Source organism: Triturus cristatus, chromosome 1_1 (genome assembly GCF_964204655.1).
Source record: "Triturus cristatus chromosome 1_1, aTriCri1.1, whole genome shotgun sequence".
Lineage (NCBI taxonomy): Eukaryota > Metazoa > Chordata > Amphibia > Caudata > Salamandridae > Triturus > Triturus cristatus.
This window is the reverse complement of record NC_140579.1, coordinates 123,309,982-123,328,245: the sequence shown is the minus strand read 5'-3', so window position 1 is coordinate 123,328,245 and position 18,264 is coordinate 123,309,982. Positions and strand designations below refer to the sequence as shown.

General features: G+C 51.6%; 1 protein-coding gene across 1 annotated transcript in view; it reads right to left on the bottom strand.

Annotated features, from left to right (window-relative positions):
• Nucleotides 1-18,264, bottom strand: part of LOC146869740 (uncharacterized) — a 507,514-nt gene that overhangs the window by 273,854 nt on the left and 215,396 nt on the right. The window contains exon 4 of the mRNA XM_085640288.1: nucleotides 7,791-8,063. Within this exon, the coding sequence (XP_085496414.1) occupies nucleotides 7,791-8,063 (273 nt within the window). The remainder of the gene's footprint in view (nucleotides 1-7,790; nucleotides 8,064-18,264) is intronic.

The window sequence follows — 18,264 nt, the reverse complement described above, 5'->3', positions numbered from 1 at the left end:
AGTTCTTTAATAAAAGGGTCTCCAAAGAGACCACCTTGTGCCACAGCACCAGCCTCCGAGGATGCCAGGTCCCCAAGTTTAGGGTCTAGCTTTATTAGAAGCGACCGGCGGCGCTCGGTAGATAGAGCACAATTGGCATTACCTAAGAATACGATGGCACGCTGGGCCCAATTCGAAACAACTTCCGGGGAAATGGCCGACCCTGAGACCTTCGCCTCCTCAGCCATGTCCAGTATTTTGGTCATGGGGCCAATGGCGTCCAACAACTTGTCTTGGCAGGAACGCCAAGACCGGTCGATGCCCTTCCGCAGGTCCTTGACAAATTTAGCCAAAAATGTAGCCATTTTAGGATCAAGCTCTGGTGTAAATGCGATTTTATTTTCCAACGAGGGTCTAGGGCATTCCGCCTGAAGACAACCCCGAGCCTCTTTTTCCAGGGGCTTCCGGAGCCTACTGGCCACAAAACGGGCCACCTTCTCCCCGGGGATCCAAGTCCCCGAACGAGGGTGCATAATCTCATCCGGGTTAAGCATGTCTGCGTTCTCAGGGTTCGCAGCCGTGGAGGTAGAAGAAGTTGTTGACGGAAGCCAAGGCTGTGAAGACGCCGCCTCATCTTCAGTGTCCCCTAAAGTTCCATCGTCGTCCGTCGCAGGTGAGGGAGGTTCTATAGGTTCCTGCGGGACATCCACCGGTAAAGTTGGGGGAACGGAAGGACCCGCCGAATCCCCAAAAGCAGATTTGAGGCGCTCGAAGGCGGCCACGTTTACACCCTCAAGACACTGTCTCTTAGGAGGTGGAGGTTTCTCCCCGGACTGCTTCAGAGGCTCAGCCGGGGGTTCAGAACGCTGCGCCGCTAACTTCGCACACTCCTGGACAATCTTTTGGGATAGACGCTGCTCCATAGGACCCACCACCTCATTGACTACTCTGTAAATGGAGGTGTCCACCGCCTCAAAAAAAATCGTCATCCCAAGGGGAAAAACCCTGGGCCTCCTCCTCATAGTACTCCGCCTGATCAGACATGACTAGCAACCCTGTAGACACATACACAGCTAAAACCAAACAACCAAAGCGATCCTTCTACCACTAAGGATGTTACAGGCAGAGGGAAAAGACCCTTCAGAATTGTAAGGGCAGGCCGGTACCTGCAAAGATTATGGGCAACCAGTGGTGGCAAAATAGGGGCAGCCTCCCTCGCGTGTACCGCGAGATGCGTGAGGTTTGGCAGAGCACGTTCGCGCGCTAAAAACAAAGCGGGTCTCTTGTGCAATACAACGCTCCGAGGAGCGCGTCAGTTCAAAGACAAATACGGACCCCCGCCGGGGCGTCAATAAGATATGGGGGACAATACAGCCCAGACACGGGCGTCACGGTGAGGCAGCGGGACAAGGCAACCGCTCGTTACTCTCGCAGCGCGACTCCTCAGTGAAGAGCGCCAGTGTGAGAGCAACGATAGGACCGAGTCCCTCTAGCGGGCAATGCAAGCACCGCAAGGGGCCGAAACCATGTAAGGAGCGAAGGACGCGCTCCCGCGGTAAAATCAAGGAATCTGCGAAAGAATATGCCAGTAGTCTAAGAAATACAAAGCACATATGTATAACTGTCACAGTATCACCAAGGAAATCGAGTAATAAGGAAAAGATGCAGGAGCACTTAACTGGCTGCGGAAGCAGCGAAGAAAGAGGAAGAGATGAGACAGACAGGGGACTATGAAGACCTGTTGCCGAAATGGTGGAAGGACTATAGACTGATGTATCTCCCGGCTTGTTGGGAGTTGTAGTTTTTCTTGTTCTTGACAATGACTTTATTTCTGGCTGCTGGATGTTTTTGTTATAATAAAGCGAAGAGAGAATAATGCATAATCCGAAGCCTCCGGTCCTGCCATAGAATCACCAATGTTATCCTACGGGAGAAATTTGTTTTTGTTACACAGGTGATTTTTAAGGAATATTTGTAAGTTTCAAAAATTAACACTTAGAAGAATTTTTGGTGAAAACCAGGTAATGTTATCCTATGGAGGAAAATCTAGTTAATGGTAAGTACGGTTGTAATTACTTTTCAGGATCAGTGCTGGGCACCAAGATCCAGCACTGGGATCTCTCCTGATAGCAGGTGAGTAATTTCGTTTTCGTTATTCGGCTGATTTTAGGTGAATATTTTAAAGTTTCAAAACTCGACACTTAGAAGAATTTCCAAAGTGAAACCAGTCAATGTTACCCTATGGAAGAAAAGTGAGTTATCAGCTTTTGGGTAAGTACTCGACTGGCAGAGATAAGGTTCTGGGCATAGACTCAGGTGACTCCCAGGGTCAGGTAACCTCAGCGGCACAGGGGCAGCCGGGTGCAGAGAGAGTTAGGCCCAATGTTAGCCTATGGCGGGCAGGGGGCCTTTGGTTGGTGGCTGCTGGCAAGCAGGCCAAGCGGCTGTGAGAGCTGGGCTCCTGGTCACTTACTTAGGGCAAGTGGGGAAGTAGATTAGGATAGATGTTGCACTCCCAGGGGCACTCGGGCGGCTGGGTGCAGGGTGCTTTTAAGCTGTTGGGCGCTCAATGGATTTCAATGGAGAAGCTCAGTGATGAACAAAGGCTGCAAGCTCGGGGACGAAGATTCTTCAGGTGCGACCACCACTTCGAGAGGTAAGTTGAGAAGCTGTAGGTTAGGTAGGCACCCAGGAGTCGGGCACAGGGGGCGCAGGGCTGTCTTTTCGCGTCGGGAAATCTTACCCTCAGCTGGTCGCGGTTGGGGGGGGTCCCTGGTTCTGAGGCTGCAGGCGTCGTCAGGAGCATCGAGGTGGGTCCTTGGGTGCTGGATTCGGGGTCACAGTCGCCGGGGGGACGTCCTCGTGGTCTTTGTCCACTCCGGCACAGGCCAGGCTTGGCGGGTGCAGAGTGTGCAGGAGTCGCGGTTCCTGGTTGGCACCAGGGGCTTGTTACTTGCTTTAAGCAGGACCACTGCTCGTGGGAGTCCCTGTCTTTAGATGAGCAAGGCAGCCAGGTCCTCCGGGGTTTTTGAGGTTGCTGACCACTGGAGACGCAGGGGTTTAGCAGGAGCAGGTTCGAGGGTCTACAGGCCTGTAGGGCTGGGGCCAAATCAGTTGGTGTCTTCCTCTTGTTAGCAGCTGCATGGCAGGTCTTCTTGTTTCTTGATCTTCTTGCTTGTTTCGGATTCGGGATCTGAGGAAGGAAGGTTCAGGGTGCCCCTAAATACTAAATTTAGGGGCGTTACAGGTAGGTAAAGGGCAGGGACCAATGGGTCCCTTACCTGGGGTGGGTACACCTCCTATCCTGCCACTCTCCTGTGGGAGGGGGGCAGTAGCCTAGTCCTGATTGGGCAGGGCTCCCCACCTTCAAGATGGCGAGGGCCCAGAGATGTGCTTCACCTCGCCTCCCCCACCTAAGGGGTGGATTTGGCACAGGCTGGCACACCTCCTTACCTCACGTAGGGTTTCCCGCCAGTCTTCCCGCCAGAGTGGGGGTCAGAACCGGTGGGGGCCAGTTGCTGAGTACAGCAAGTGGCCTGGAGAAGCTCACATAGGCGGCATGCCTTTGAAGCTTCCCCTGCCCATCCTGGGGGAGGAGACCTAGCACCTCTCCCAGGATGTGCATTGTTGCAGGCCCAGGAGAGCGGATGGCTCTCTACCCAGGGGTCCAGCAACAAGTCTGCTGTGTGGCAGCCTAGGCAACCCCTCAGACAGGACGTGGGTGGATTGTAGGTTAGGTTCAGGGGGCAACTCTAAGTTGCCCTCTGTCGCGCATCTTACATTACATCCCACACTGACATCAGCGTGAGTTTAATGTGCTGATAAGTTTGATACCAAACTTCTGTCTTCAGTGTAGCCATCATGGTGCTGTGGTGTTCGTGTTGACGACCTCCCAGCACCATATACTCTTAATGGCAGCACTGCACTTACAGTGCCCAGGAATGGACCTGGGTACTGTAGGGGTGCAGGGCTCATGCACCTGTACCCACACCACTGGCATAGGGCACCCAGCTAGAGGGGTGACTGAGGTATGCCAGGGCAGTGTGTGTTGTGGACATGGCACACAGGGATGTGTGCCATGTCGACTCTCTGTTTTGTTCTGCACCAAGACACTCAGCCTGCAAAGGCAGTGAATGTGTGTCAGGGCACAGGTCCTCTAAGGGTGGCACAATAAGTGCTGCAGCCCTTAGGGGTCTTCTCTGGTCACAGGGCCCTGGGTACCTAGGGTACCATTTACCAGGGGCTGACAGGTGGCCAGAGATGCCAATTGGGTTTCGGCTGTTAGGCAGTGTTAGGGAAGGAACACAGGCCCTGGGCACCGATTGGCAGGAGCCCAGGGCACACCAAGTCAAAGAGCATCAGTAGACTGGCAACAAAAAAAGAAAAAGGGGAGGGTTTACTGCAACAGAAACCCACTTTCTCACACAAGGCAGAAGGTGTTGAGTCTCCTACAAGGGTCCTCGATGGCTCGGTATTTTATCCACAAGGCAGAAGGTGGTGAGTCTCCTTTAAGGGTCCTCGATGGCTCGGTGTATTGCGCACAAGCAGAAGGTGTTGAGTCTCCTATAAGGGTCCTCGATGACTTGGTGTATTCTGCACAAGGCAGAAGGTGTTGAGGCTTCTATAAGGGTCCTCGATGGCTTTGTGTATTGTGCACAAGGCAGAAGGTGTTCAGTCTCTATGCCTGTGCACGAGGGAGGAAATGTTCTGTACTCAATGTTGATGAAGCCATCGGAAAGTTCCTCATTTGAGAGTTCTATCTGATGTAGTCACATGGTCCCTTGGGTCCCTCAGTCTCCACGCTCCTAGATGTCCCTCCATGTGACTAAATACCAGTGTATAACCTCCCTCACCCAGTGGGCGGCTTCATTAATGAATGTTTCCTCTATTTCCAATCTCTGTTTCCGTGGAGTTTTGTGACCCCCACCATATACACCACATTATTAACTGAGGCAAGGGCATTTTCTAGAGAACTCTTTCAGGCGAACAGTTTGTTGGTGGTCTATCCTAAGAACAGACATGGAGCGGCAGGGGCAGCCGGGATCTCCCATATCTCCTGTGTGATCCACGATGCTTGTAGTATCAGACCTACAGTTACTACTGAGATGTATATCTAGAATTGGCTCTGATAGGGTCTTGCTGGGGCAGAGATGGAAACTCCAAGGTATAGTCGACTAATCTACCTGTTAAATGTTGTCTCAGTGTGGGTCGATATTCGACTGCCCTTTAGCTTAGAGTGGGGTAGATTGGGATAAAGTGGAGAGGGGGTTGAGTAGAGTGGGGAAGACTGGAGTGGGGTAGATTGGAGTGGGGGAAAGTAGATTAGAGTGGGAAGGTTGGAGTGAGGTAGAGTGGAGTGAGGTAGAGTGGAGTAGGGTAGAGTGGAGTGGGGTGAGGTAGACTGGCTAGGATGGAGTGGAGTAGGGTAGATTTTGGTAGAGTGGAGTTGGGTACAATCGGGTGGAGTGGGGTAGATTGGGGTGGGGTGTAGTGGGGTAGATTGCGGTAGAGCGAAGTGGGGTAGATTTGGGTAGAATCGGGTAGAGTGGGATAGAATCGGGTAGAGTGGGGTGGAATAGGGTGGAATGGGGTCGAATCGGGAAGAGTAGGGTAGAATTGGGTAGAGTGGGGTAGAATCGAGTAGAGTGCGGTAGAGTGGAGTGGGGTAGATTGGGGTGGAGTGGGGTAGAATTGGGTAGAGTGGAGTAGAATTGGGTAGAGTGGGGTGGGGTAGATTGGGGTGCAGTGGGGTAGAATCGGGTAGAGTGGAGTGGGGTAGAATTGAGTGGAGTGGGGTAGACTGAGGTGGAGTGGTGTAGAGTGGAGTTGGGTAGAATCATGTAGAGTGGAGATGGATAGATTGGGGTGGGGTAGAGTGGGGTAGATTGCGTTAGACTGGAGTGAGGTAGATTGCAGTGGAGTGGGGTAGATTGGGGTGGAGTGGGGTAGAATCGGGTAGTGTGGAGTAGAATTGAGTAGAGTGTGGTGGGGTAGATTGGGGTAGATTGCGGTAGAGTGGAGGGGGTAGATAGGGGTAGAATCGAGTGGAGTGGGGTGGAGTAGATTGCGGTAGAGTGGAGTTGATTAGGGTAGAGTAGAGTAGGACGGATGGAGTGAGGTAGAGTGGAGTGGGGTAGATTGCAGTAGAGTGGGGTAGGGTAGAGTACAGTGCGGTGGAGTGGGATAGATTGGGGTGGAATGGGGTAGAGTAGAGTGGGGTAGAGTCAGGTGGAGTGGGGTAGATTGGGGTAGAGTGGAGTTGGGTACAAACCGGGTAGAGTGGAGTTGGGTAGATTTACGTGGGGTAGATTGCGGTAGAGTGGAGTGGAGTAGATTGCAGTAGAGTGGAGTGGGGTAGATTAGGGTAGAGTGGAGTGGGAAGGACGGAGTGAGGTAGAGTGGGTAGGATGGAGTGGGATAGAGTGGAGTGGGGTAGATTGAGGTGGAGTGGGGTAGATTGGGGTAGACTGGAGTGGGAAGCATGGAGTGATATAGGCTGGGAAGGATGGAGTGGGGTACATTGGGGTGGAGTGGGGTAGCGTGGAGTGGGGTAGATAGATTGAAGATTTAAAAGTATGCTGCAGCAATTTTCAGGCAACAATAAAAATGTCAAGATGACGCGGGTGATTAATGCTGCTGCTGGTGAGAGATGGGACTCATGTCTAGTGTTAGTTTTGACTGATCATGTAGTAGCTCAGAGGGTTAATGTGCCTGCTGCAAAGAACCGTGCAAGTGACCTACGAGTAGCACTAAAAGAAAGTGGAATGCTTGTGAGTGAGAGATGAGGGTTCTCTTGGAGAGGGGTAAGGAGGAAATTTGTGGAGAAGGTGGTCATAGGGTGGGCAAAAAGACTGTCGCACCGGACGGCCCAGCGCTAAAGCCGGCCCTGGTGTGGAACATGGAACAAAGTCAAAGGTAGAAAATCTATTCTCACCCACTTCCACCCCCCACCATGATGGAGTAGAGAGCAAGGAAAGAGTGCGGGTGGGGTCAGAGCACAGACCTCATACAGAGCCCCCACAGGCACGCTTTATCTCCCACACACAACAGTGCACCCCCCTCCCTTCAACGGGCCGGGGGGGATGGTGGGGGCAGACCAGACTTCGCAGGGGCACAAAAGAAACCCCAATCCCCTCAGTGTAACACTGCCCCCCCCAGCTCCGTGCCATACAGCACTGTCAGTGCGTGTGCACAGAGAGGAGTCGGTGCCTGGTGGGGCAGTAAGTGCTATATAAACCCCCATAACCCACCCCTCTGCAGTGCCAGTGCCTGTGCACAGAGAGGAGCCAGTGCCAGGTGGGGGCAGTAAGCGTTATATCAACCCCCATAACCCACCTCTCTGCACTGCCATTGCCTGTGCAGAGAGAGGAGTCAGTGCCTCGTGGGGGCAGTAAGCGCTATATCAACCCCCATAACCCACCTCTCTGCACTGCCAGTGCCTGTGCACAGAGAGGGGTCAGTGCCTGGTGGGGGCAGTAAGTGCTATATCAACTCCCATAACCCACCTCTCAGCACTGTCAGTGCCTGTGCACATAGAGGGGTCAGTGCCTGGTGGGGGCAGTAAGCGCTATATAAACCCCCATAACCCACCTCTCTGCATTGTCAGTGCCTGGTGGGGGCAGAATGCGCTATATAAACCCTGATAACCCTCCTCTCTGCACTGCCAGTGCCTATGCACAGAGAGGAGTCAGTGCCTGGTGGGGCAGTAAGCGCTATATAAACCCCCCCCCCCCCATAACCCACCTCTGTGCACTGAGAGGAGCTGGCGCCTGGTGGGGGCAGTAAGCGCTATATAAACTCCCATAACCCACCTGTCTGCAGCCTCTCCGCCCCGAGCTTCAGGTGTTTCTTCAGACCCTCGATGCACGTCCCCTCCAGGTAGTCCTTCCAATACTGGACGATGCTCCTGTCCGAGTTCCACTGGTCCTGTGTGATCCTGGCGGCATCCATGGCCGCCGTCCAGGTCAGTCTGTCCTTGTCGAGGCTGATGAAGTCGTGTCCGTCGAAGGCGTATTGTAGGAACCCCCCCATGGAGCTGTCGTCCCGGAGCTCACAGCCGGACATGTACTGGAACACGTGGAGACCTGAGGGGGGGAGATGAGAGTGAGGGGCTGAGGAGAGGTCTAAAACCTGCAGGCACAGAGAGCGAGGAGACCAGGGCCGGCTTTAGTGCTGGTGGCGCCCTGTGCGACAATGTTTGCTGGCGCCCCCCCAATGACCACCACAGATTCTCTCACTAGCACCCTTTAACAGTGACTTGGAGCATATTACCAAGGACGGCGTTAAAAATTATCGCCGGTTTAGCGGCAGAAAACTGTCGCTAAAGCGGCAATAATGGGCTTGATAATATGCCCTGGAAAATTACAATAGAAGCCCATGTTCACACTAGGACATAGACTTCTATTGGAATTCTCAAGGGCATATTATCAAGCCCGTTATCGCCGCATTAGCGGCAGTTTTCTGCCGCTAAACCGGCGATAATTTTTAACGCCGTCCTTGGTAATATGCCCCCAAGTCTCCATAACAACACGCTCCCAGATGCATTGAATTAGTTATATAGCGCCACTCATACCAGTGTAGGGCGTCCGAGCACTTTGCATCACACACACATTACACAGAGACAATCAATCATACCTGTGTAAATCAGTGTATAGGAAATGTTACATAAGCCAAAGGACTAAGGAGCATATTAACTGGCCTCACATAGTTGTAGAAATATTATCGCCGGCTATCGCTGTAAATTATCGCCATGATATCGCTATATTAACAATACATAGCGCTATGGCGATAATATTTCAGCGATAGCGGTGTTTACAATGGAACATCGCTGGTTTTCCAGCGATGTTCCATGGAAAACAGCGATAACATTGCTGATACGACCCTGTGGTCGTATCAGCATAATCCACCTGCCATTATTAGTATGCCTTAGTCTGGAATTTAACAGACGTTAAATTCCAGCGTTAAGGTCGAAGTAGCGAGATTTTTTTTATCTGCACCTACTTGTTAATATCACGAAGCTGCCTTCACGATATTTTCATGTGTTGTTTTCACAGTCACGCCGAGGCGAGGCTGTGAAAAAACGGGCTCTACATCAAATAAACACGCGCTAGTGTGTCCTTGATGATATTGCGATATAATTATCGGCACTTTTCGCCCGAAAATGGACGCTAAAGCGGCGATAATTATATCGCCAGCCCTTGCTAATATGCCCCTAAAAGTGTATGAGTCACATGTCATCCATACTGGTACGCAGTATAGTTTAAGAGTGCTTGGTGTGGAGAAGCACAAACTCAGAGTTGAAAAAGAAACAGCATAGTTTTCTTTAATAATAAGAATCGATTTCTAGCCAGATTAACCCTTTTTGCAACATTAATCAATGTTCTAATAATGTATACTTTGCAGTGTGTATGCAGTTCTAGGATGAGAGTTAATAGCTCACTATTGTATATTAGGACTTTAAGTTATAAATTGCAAGTAACAAAAAAGATGTCTCTTATGAAATCAGTAACCTGCTGATCTGTTTACATCATACGCACTCTGTAATCTACTTGGTACACCTTCTTTGCAGCAGGCATATTAACCCTCTGTACTAACTTCACCGAAGTCAAAACCTCAACTATAAAAAATGCTCATCTCTCTCCAGGAAGATAATTAATCACACAAGTTATCTTGACATTTATGTGCGGCCTGGTAATTGCGGGGAAAGAAAGGCTGCAGCAGGTGCTTCAAAAGCATAATAAACTTTCAAACCCGGCCCCCCCAGGAAGCCAGCACCCAGTGCGGTGGCACCGGTGGCACCGCCCTAAAGCCGGCCCTGGAGGAGACCCCCCTCCCACGCACCCCCAGAACCCCCCCACCCCTTACCCCGCCCTCCTCCCGGAGCTCACAGCCGGACATGCACTGGAACACGTGGAGACCTGAGGAGAGAGGAGAGTGAGGGGCTGAGGAGAGAGAGGCCGGACACCTGCAGGTAGAGGCTGAGGGGTGACACAACCCCCCATCCTCACGCGTGCCCCCAAAACCCCCGCCCCTCTTTCCACAGCCGATCATCCGCTGGAACAGACCCCTCCAGGCACAGACAGTGTGGGGAGCCCTGTAGGAGAGTAGGGTCTGCTTTCTATGTTCACCCCCACTTTTTGCTTTTGCTTTACTGGTTTTCGACTTAGATGTGGCTGTGGGCCTGCTGATCAGACCCACAGCCCTGCTGTTCTCTCTCTAAATTAATACTATGTACTTTAGGTGCATAACCCAATTAGATAGGATCACCTTATTGACCCCTGTACAGTGTACCTTAGGTACCCAGGGCATAGGTGTACCCTAGGCCTACCAGGGGCTGCCGCATGTATTGTGCCACCCCTGGCCTGGCCTTCCATTATGACACAACTGGCTGATCACTCAGCTGGGGCAAGGTCGTGTAATCACTCCTTGCTTACGTGTAGTATTCCTATACCTACCTTATATATAGACACATGTGTACCTATCAGCCACTCCAATGGCAGGCCTTAACAATCCTGGAGGCAGAGTGCTTGGTAACATGTGAGATGGTGCTCTAGCATGAGCTGAGCCTGTCTGCAGCTTTCGAAACCATGTCCTTATAGCTGTTCTATGAAAAAGCCTACCATATACTCTTAAAGTGCCTTATAATCTTAAACGGTTATGGTAACTATGGTTTGGCTTTATCAAAACATGTTGTGTAAGGTGTCTAACACTTTGGAATAATACCCCCATCACATTTCTGGAGATGAGGATATTATCCCTCCCTTCTAGAGGGAGAAGACATGTTGAAACCTACGTACCCGGTTAAAAGTTAACCAGAACCCCAGCATCACAAAATGGATGCTGCTGCCACGACACAAGTCTGACCTCCTGCTGCTGGGAGTGATCCCGGCACGGGAGGCTTGGACAAAAGGTTTCCTGCCTTGGGAGGTGCGAGCACCACCCCAGACAGGCCTTAGTGTATTGGGGCAGGGAGGGATGAAAGAAACGAGACACTGCCTGGAGCACACAAGGTGTCCCATGCATAGTCCAGTTCAAACCGGTGCTGGGGCACTCCAGCCCCAGTCCTGGCGCGAAACTGGACAAAGGGAAGGGGGTGTAACCACCCCCCTCCCAGGTCCCACCCATAAGGCGTGACCTAGCAGGCAACCCAGCCCCCCAGATTAGTATACGTGTGGTAGCTGGGCCCCAGGAGATTAGATTATCCTGAACCTGCAACTTGAACAGAAACTCTGGGCCTTTGACATTCGACGAAAGAAGAAGACTGAAGAATCTCCCTTGTGGCCAAGGAGTGGTCACCCTGTGCAAACAGGCACCATCAAGAGACTTACCCTTTGCTTTGCTGAAGTTCTACGAGGGACCGACTGCAAAGCCCGACCAGAGCCTTGACTTCCAGACTTCTCCGACCCTGATCCACATCCACAGCCGAGCTGAGATCCGTGGAGGCGACGAGAGACGTGGGACCGGCTACCTGGGAAAAGTGGCGATTATCTTCCAGCGCAGCTGCTGAGGCACCCTCGAAGTTGTGCACCGGGGATTGAGAAGCCCCAACCCAAAGCCCCACACTCCACGAGTCCTGCGTGGGGCCCTTCTGCATTTTCCTGCTTGCCGCGTCTGTCCGGTTACTTGCCCGTTGGCTGGTAACCTCAGTGACGACACACCTTTAACTTTCCACTGCTGGTTTGGCTCCTCCAGACTGGCTCCTGCTCCTCTGCAAAAGAGAGGCACCCCAGACCTTCCTGGTCTGCACCAGAAGCAAGTCCTCCATTCTTCGTGGGTTCCGCTTGCCAAGGCTTGGTGAGTCCTAGTTCGACTTTGACGCCGCCAACAGCAAGAGCCTTCGTGGGACAGCTCGCCTCCTGGTCCTGGTCGTCCTCAACGTCTCCTGGTACCCGTGGCTGCTGCGACAAGCTTCACCTCTTCACCTGCAATCTCCCGACATCACCTGGTTCCTTCCTGGTTCCACGTGGTCACTGGCTAGTGACCCAGACTCTGTCCCTTCTGCTTGCAGGTATCCTTCCTTCTTGATCCCAGCCTTGGGATCCACCGGACACTCTTCACTGACTGTCTGTCAGCACCTTTCCTTCAGGCATCCATAGGAATCGATGACGAAACCCGACGCAACTTCACACCTATGCACCCGCAGCCCGTGGGCTAGGTAACTTGGGTACTCCGGTGCTCATCAGGGTATTGACTATCCTAGTGTCTAGTTCTCAAGTCTCGACTTCCTAGTTACTCCAGAAGTGTCCTAAATCTTAATAATTCTAAACTGTACTATTTCTATCGATTATACGCATTACGCGTGAGTGTTTCCACTCTGCACCTGAATCCCGTGGGCCTTCCACTTCCTAACCTTTGGTAGTGTAGTGTAGCCCCAGCGATTCCCTAAGCCTAGGCCTATCCTATTTCCGTGACACCACTTACTTAGTATATGGTTTGCGTGGCCCCTAGGGGCTAACTGTATTACTTACCTGTGTGACTTATGTATGCTTGAATAAGACTGTGTTGTACTTACCTCGAATCTCATAAAGAGTGCTGAGGGTTTGACTAGAATAAATACACTTTATTTTATATATATATCTGTTGTGGTGTCCTTTCATTTGGTATTCAAGGGGTTACAAATGGTATAACAGCTGGCTTCACATGCCATTCAGAGTTTAGCCTAAGACTGCTCTTGTCCATGCTACCACTAGGATAGCTGGTCTATAAGGTTGACTTTACAACCAATCACCATAAGGGTTGTTTGGACTGATATAAGGTATACACTAGAACTAGTGACATCATACATCAGGCCAACTTCTCACAAGCCCTCCCTCTGGAGGGGGGTGGGGGGAGGCAGACAGACTGTGCCTGAGGGAGAGCAGCATAGAGTGAAGTAAAAGTCCGGAGACAAGAGGTGAAATGAGAGGGGGGGAGGGGTGTCAGAGAGACGGTCCGATGTCTCCAGGCAGAGATTGGGGGGAGCCATAACCCCCTCCTTCAACCAGAGCAGCCAAACACCACCTGGACCTGAGGGGGAGAGGCAGTGTGAGGGGGCGGGGGTGTGGCACCTCAAGCCAGAGAGTTATGGGAGCCCCCGCACCCTCATTGAACCATCCATAGGGGGGTGAGGGGCTGAGGCGGGGGGCAAGGGTGCCAGGCAGACTGACTGTAGGCAAGAATCCCCCTCCAATGAGGCGGGGGGCACAGGAAGAGTGAGATCTGAAGGAGGCAACACAGATTGTGTGGGAGTAGGAGCGAGGAACAGTGAGGCCCTTGGATGCCTCCCCCCCCCCATTGTGAGAAAGTGGCTCTGTATATACTGTTCCCAAATAGGTACAGGGTGTACAGAGTCCACAGTCCCCAGAGGTTTGGCAGAGGCTAAAGTTAGATATAACCTTACTCTCTAAAGTGGTAGCTTGGTCGAGCAGTAAGGCAATATCAGAGGACAGTGTAAAGCATTTGTTGCACACACTCAGTCAGCAAATGGTCTCATACACTCAATAACTGAACTCTAGGCCAATGGTTTATATATAAAAAATATATGCTTGTTTTATTTTAGAACCAACAATAGATGCTTTATATAAATACTTTTGCAATATGCAATTGACTTTTGTAGAAAGTTACAAGTGGTTGCAATAAACAACACAATTTTAAACACAATCATGCATTGAGTTCAATGGAAGTTTCAAGTTATTTGCAACAGATTACTTTTAGGATTACTTTTGGAATTCCAGGACTGGATCCTAGATTCAGTCCTGGGTCAGTACTTGGAATCAAGTGCTAAAAGTCGACTTAGTTACTGTTATGATTTTTAAACATTATTTTGCTATTTTAAAAGTTGACACTTAGAAAATATTTCATAGAACACAGTCAATGATTTCCTATGGAAGAAAATTCAAGTTGCAGGTATAGTATGTTCTAGTTACTTTTGTGCCTAGACTCAGTACTGGGACCTTTAGCCAAAACAGGTAAGTAATTACGTTTTCATAATTTATACGATTTTTAAAGAATATTTAAAGTTTGCAGAAATCGACACTTAGAAGCAATTTCACAGAAAAACAGTCAATGGTTTCCTATGGGAGAAAATTGGGTTACTGGTAAGTACGGTTGTGAATATTTTTCAGAGTCAGTGCTGGGCACCAAGATCCAGCACTGGGAGCTCACCTAATAGCAGGTGAGTATTTTCGTTTTCGTTACTCGGCTGATTTTTGGTGAATATTTTAAAGTTTCAAAACTCGACACTTAGAAGAATTTCCAAAGTGAAACCAGTCAATGTTACCCTATGGAAGAAAAGTGAGTTATCAGCTTTTGGGTAAGTACTCGACTGGCAGAGATAAGGTTCTGGGCATAGACTCAGGTGACTCCCAGGGTCAGGTAACCTCAGCGGCACAGGGGCAGCCGGGTGCAGAGAGAGTTAGGCCCAATGTTAGCCTATGGCGGGCAGGGGGCCTTTGGTTGGTGGCTGCTGGCAAGCAGGCCAAGCGGCTGTGAGAGCTGGGCTCCTGGTCACTTACTTAGGGCAAGTGGGGAAGTAGATTAGGATAGATGTTGCACTCCCAGGGGCACTCGGGCGGCTGGGTGCAGGGTGCTTTTAAGCTGTTGGGCGCTCAATGGATTTCAATGGAGAAGCTCAGTGATGAACAAAGGCTGCAAGCTCGGGGACGAAGATTCTTCAGGTGCGACCACCACTTCGAGAGGTAAGTTGAGAAGCTGTAGGTTAGGTAGGCACCCAGGAGTCGGGCACAGGGGGCGCAGGGCTGTCTTTTCGCGTCGGGAAATCTTACCCTCAGCTGGTCGCGGTTGGGGGGGGTCCCTGGTTCTGAGGCTGCAGGCGTCGTCAGGAGCATCGAGGTGGGTCCTTGGGTGCTGGATTCGGGGTCACAGTCGCCGGGGGGACGTCCTCGTGGTCTTTGTCCACTCCGGCACAGGCCAGGCTTGGCGGGTGCAGAGTGTGCAGGAGTCGCGGTTCCTGGTTGGCACCAGGGGCTTGTTACTTGCTTTAAGCAGGACCACTGCTCGTGGGAGTCCCTGTCTTTAGATGAGCAAGGCAGCCAGGTCCTCCGGGGTTTTTGAGGTTGCTGACCACTGGAGACGCAGGGGTTTAGCAGGAGCAGGTTCGAGGGTCTACAGGCCTGTAGGGCTGGGGCCAAATCAGTTGGTGTCTTCCTCTTGTTAGCAGCTGCATGGCAGGTCTTCTTGTTTCTTGATCTTCTTGCTTGTTTCGGATTCGGGATCTGAGGAAGGAAGGTTCAGGGTGCCCCTAAATACTAAATTTAGGGGCGTTACAGGTAGGTAAAGGGCAGGGACCAATGGGTCCCTTACCTGGGGTGGGTACACCTCCTATCCTGCCACTCTCCTGTGGGAGGGGGGCAGTAGCCTAGTCCTGATTGGGCAGGGCTCCCCACCTTCAAGATGGCGAGGGCCCAGAGATGTGCTTCACCTCGCCTCCCCCACCTAAGGGGTGGATTTGGCACAGGCTGGCACACCTCCTTACCTCACGTAGGGTTTCCCGCCAGTCTTCCCGCCAGAGTGGGGGTCAGAACCGGTGGGGGCCAGTTGCTGAGTACAGCAAGTGGCCTGGAGAAGCTCACATAGGCGGCATGCCTTTGAAGCTTCCCCTGCCCATCCTGGGGGAGGAGACCTAGCACCTCTCCCAGGATGTGCATTGTTGCAGGCCCAGGAGAGCGGATGGCTCTCTACCCAGGGGTCCAGCAACAAGTCTGCTGTGTGGCAGCCTAGGCAACCCCTCAGACAGGACGTGGGTGGATTGTAGGTTAGGTTCAGGGGGCAACTCTAAGTTGCCCTCTGTCGCGCATCTTACATTACATCCCACACTGACATCAGCGTGAGTTTAATGTGCTGATAAGTTTGATACCAAACTTCTGTCTTCAGTGTAGCCATCATGGTGCTGTGGTGTTCGTGTTGACGACCTCCCAGCACCATATACTCTTAATGGCAGCACTGCACTTACAGTGCCCAGGAATGGACCTGGGTACTGTAGGGGTGCAGGGCTCATGCACCTGTACCCACACCACTGGCATAGGGCACCCAGCTAGAGGGGTGACTGAGGTATGCCAGGGCAGTGTGTGTTGTGGACATGGCACACAGGGATGTGTGCCATGTCGACTCTCTGTTTTGTTCTGCACCAAGACACTCAGCCTGCAAAGGCAGTGAATGTGTGTCAGGGCACAGGTCCTCTAAGGGTGGCACAATAAGTGCTGCAGCCCTTAGGGGTCTTCTCTGGTCACAGGGCCCTGGGTACCTAGGGTACCATTTACCAGGGGCTGACAGGTGGCCAGAGATGCCAATTGGGTTTCGGCTGTTAGGCAGTGTTAGGGAAGGAACACAGGCCCTGGGCACCGATTGGCAGGAGCCCAGGGCACACCAAGTCAAAGAGCATCAGTAGACTGGCAACAAAAAAAGAAAAAGGGGAGGGTTTACTGCAACAGAAACCCACTTTCTCACACAAGGCAGAAGGTGTTGAGTCTCCTACAAGGGTCCTCGATGGCTCGGTATTTTATCCACAAGGCAGAAGGTGGTGAGTCTCCTTTAAGGGTCCTCGATGGCTCGGTGTATTGCGCACAAGCAGAAGGTGTTGAGTCTCCTATAAGGGTCCTCGATGACTTGGTGTATTCTGCACAAGGCAGAAGGTGTTGAGGCTTCTATAAGGGTCCTCGATGGCTTTGTGTATTGTGCACAAGGCAGAAGGTGTTCAGTCTCTATGCCTGTGCACGAGGGAGGAAATGTTCTGTACTCAATGTTGATGAAGCCATCGGAAAGTTCCTCATTTGAGAGTTCTATCTGATGTAGTCACATGGTCCCTTGGGTCCCTCAGTCTCCACGCTCCTAGATGTCCCTCCATGTGACTAAATACCAGTGTATAACCTCCCTCACCCAGTGGGCGGCTTCATTAATGAATGTTTCCTCTATTTCCAATCTCTGTTTCCGTGGAGTTTTGTGACCCCCACCATATACACCACATTATTAACTGAGGCAAGGGCATTTTCTAGAGAACTCTTTCAGGCGAACAGTTTGTTGGTGGTCTATCCTAAGAACAGACATGGAGCGGCAGGGGCAGCCGGGATCTCCCATATCTCCTGTGTGATCCACGATGCTTGTAGTATCAGACCTACAGTTACTACTGAGATGTATATCTAGAATTGGCTCTGATAGGGTCTTGCTGGGGCAGAGATGGAAACTCCAAGGTATAGTCGACTAATCTACCTGTTAAATGTTGTCTCAGTGTGGGTCGATATTCGACTGCCCTTTAGCTTAGAGTGGGGTAGATTGGGATAAAGTGGAGAGGGGGTTGAGTAGAGTGGGGAAGACTGGAGTGGGGTAGATTGGAGTGGGGGAAAGTAGATTAGAGTGGGAAGGTTGGAGTGAGGTAGAGTGGAGTGAGGTAGAGTGGAGTAGGGTAGAGTGGAGTGGGGTGAGGTAGACTGGCTAGGATGGAGTGGAGTAGGGTAGATTTTGGTAGAGTGGAGTTGGGTACAATCGGGTGGAGTGGGGTAGATTGGGGTGGGGTGTAGTGGGGTAGATTGCGGTAGAGCGAAGTGGGGTAGATTTGGGTAGAATCGGGTAGAGTGGGATAGAATCGGGTAGAGTGGGGTGGAATAGGGTGGAATGGGGTCGAATCGGGAAGAGTAGGGTAGAATTGGGTAGAGTGGGGTAGAATCGAGTAGAGTGCGGTAGAGTGGAGTGGGGTAGATTGGGGTGGAGTGGGGTAGAATTGGGTAGAGTGGAGTAGAATTGGGTAGAGTGGGGTGGGGTAGATTGGGGTGCAGTGGGGTAGAATCGGGTAGAGTGGAGTGGGGTAGAATTGAGTGGAGTGGGGTAGACTGAGGTGGAGTGGTGTAGAGTGGAGTTGGGTAGAATCATGTAGAGTGGAGATGGATAGATTGGGGTGGGGTAGAGTGGGGTAGATTGCGTTAGACTGGAGTGAGGTAGATTGCAGTGGAGTGGGGTAGATTGGGGTGGAGTGGGGTAGAATCGGGTAGTGTGGAGTAGAATTGAGTAGAGTGTGGTGGGGTAGATTGGGGTAGATTGCGGTAGAGTGGAGGGGGTAGATAGGGGTAGAATCGAGTGGAGTGGGGTGGAGTAGATTGCGGTAGAGTGGAGTTGATTAGGGTAGAGTAGAGTAGGACGGATGGAGTGAGGTAGAGTGGAGTGGGGTAGATTGCAGTAGAGTGGGGTAGGGTAGAGTACAGTGCGGTGGAGTGGGATAGATTGGGGTGGAATGGGGTAGAGTAGAGTGGGGTAGAGTCAGGTGGAGTGGGGTAGATTGGGGTAGAGTGGAGTTGGGTA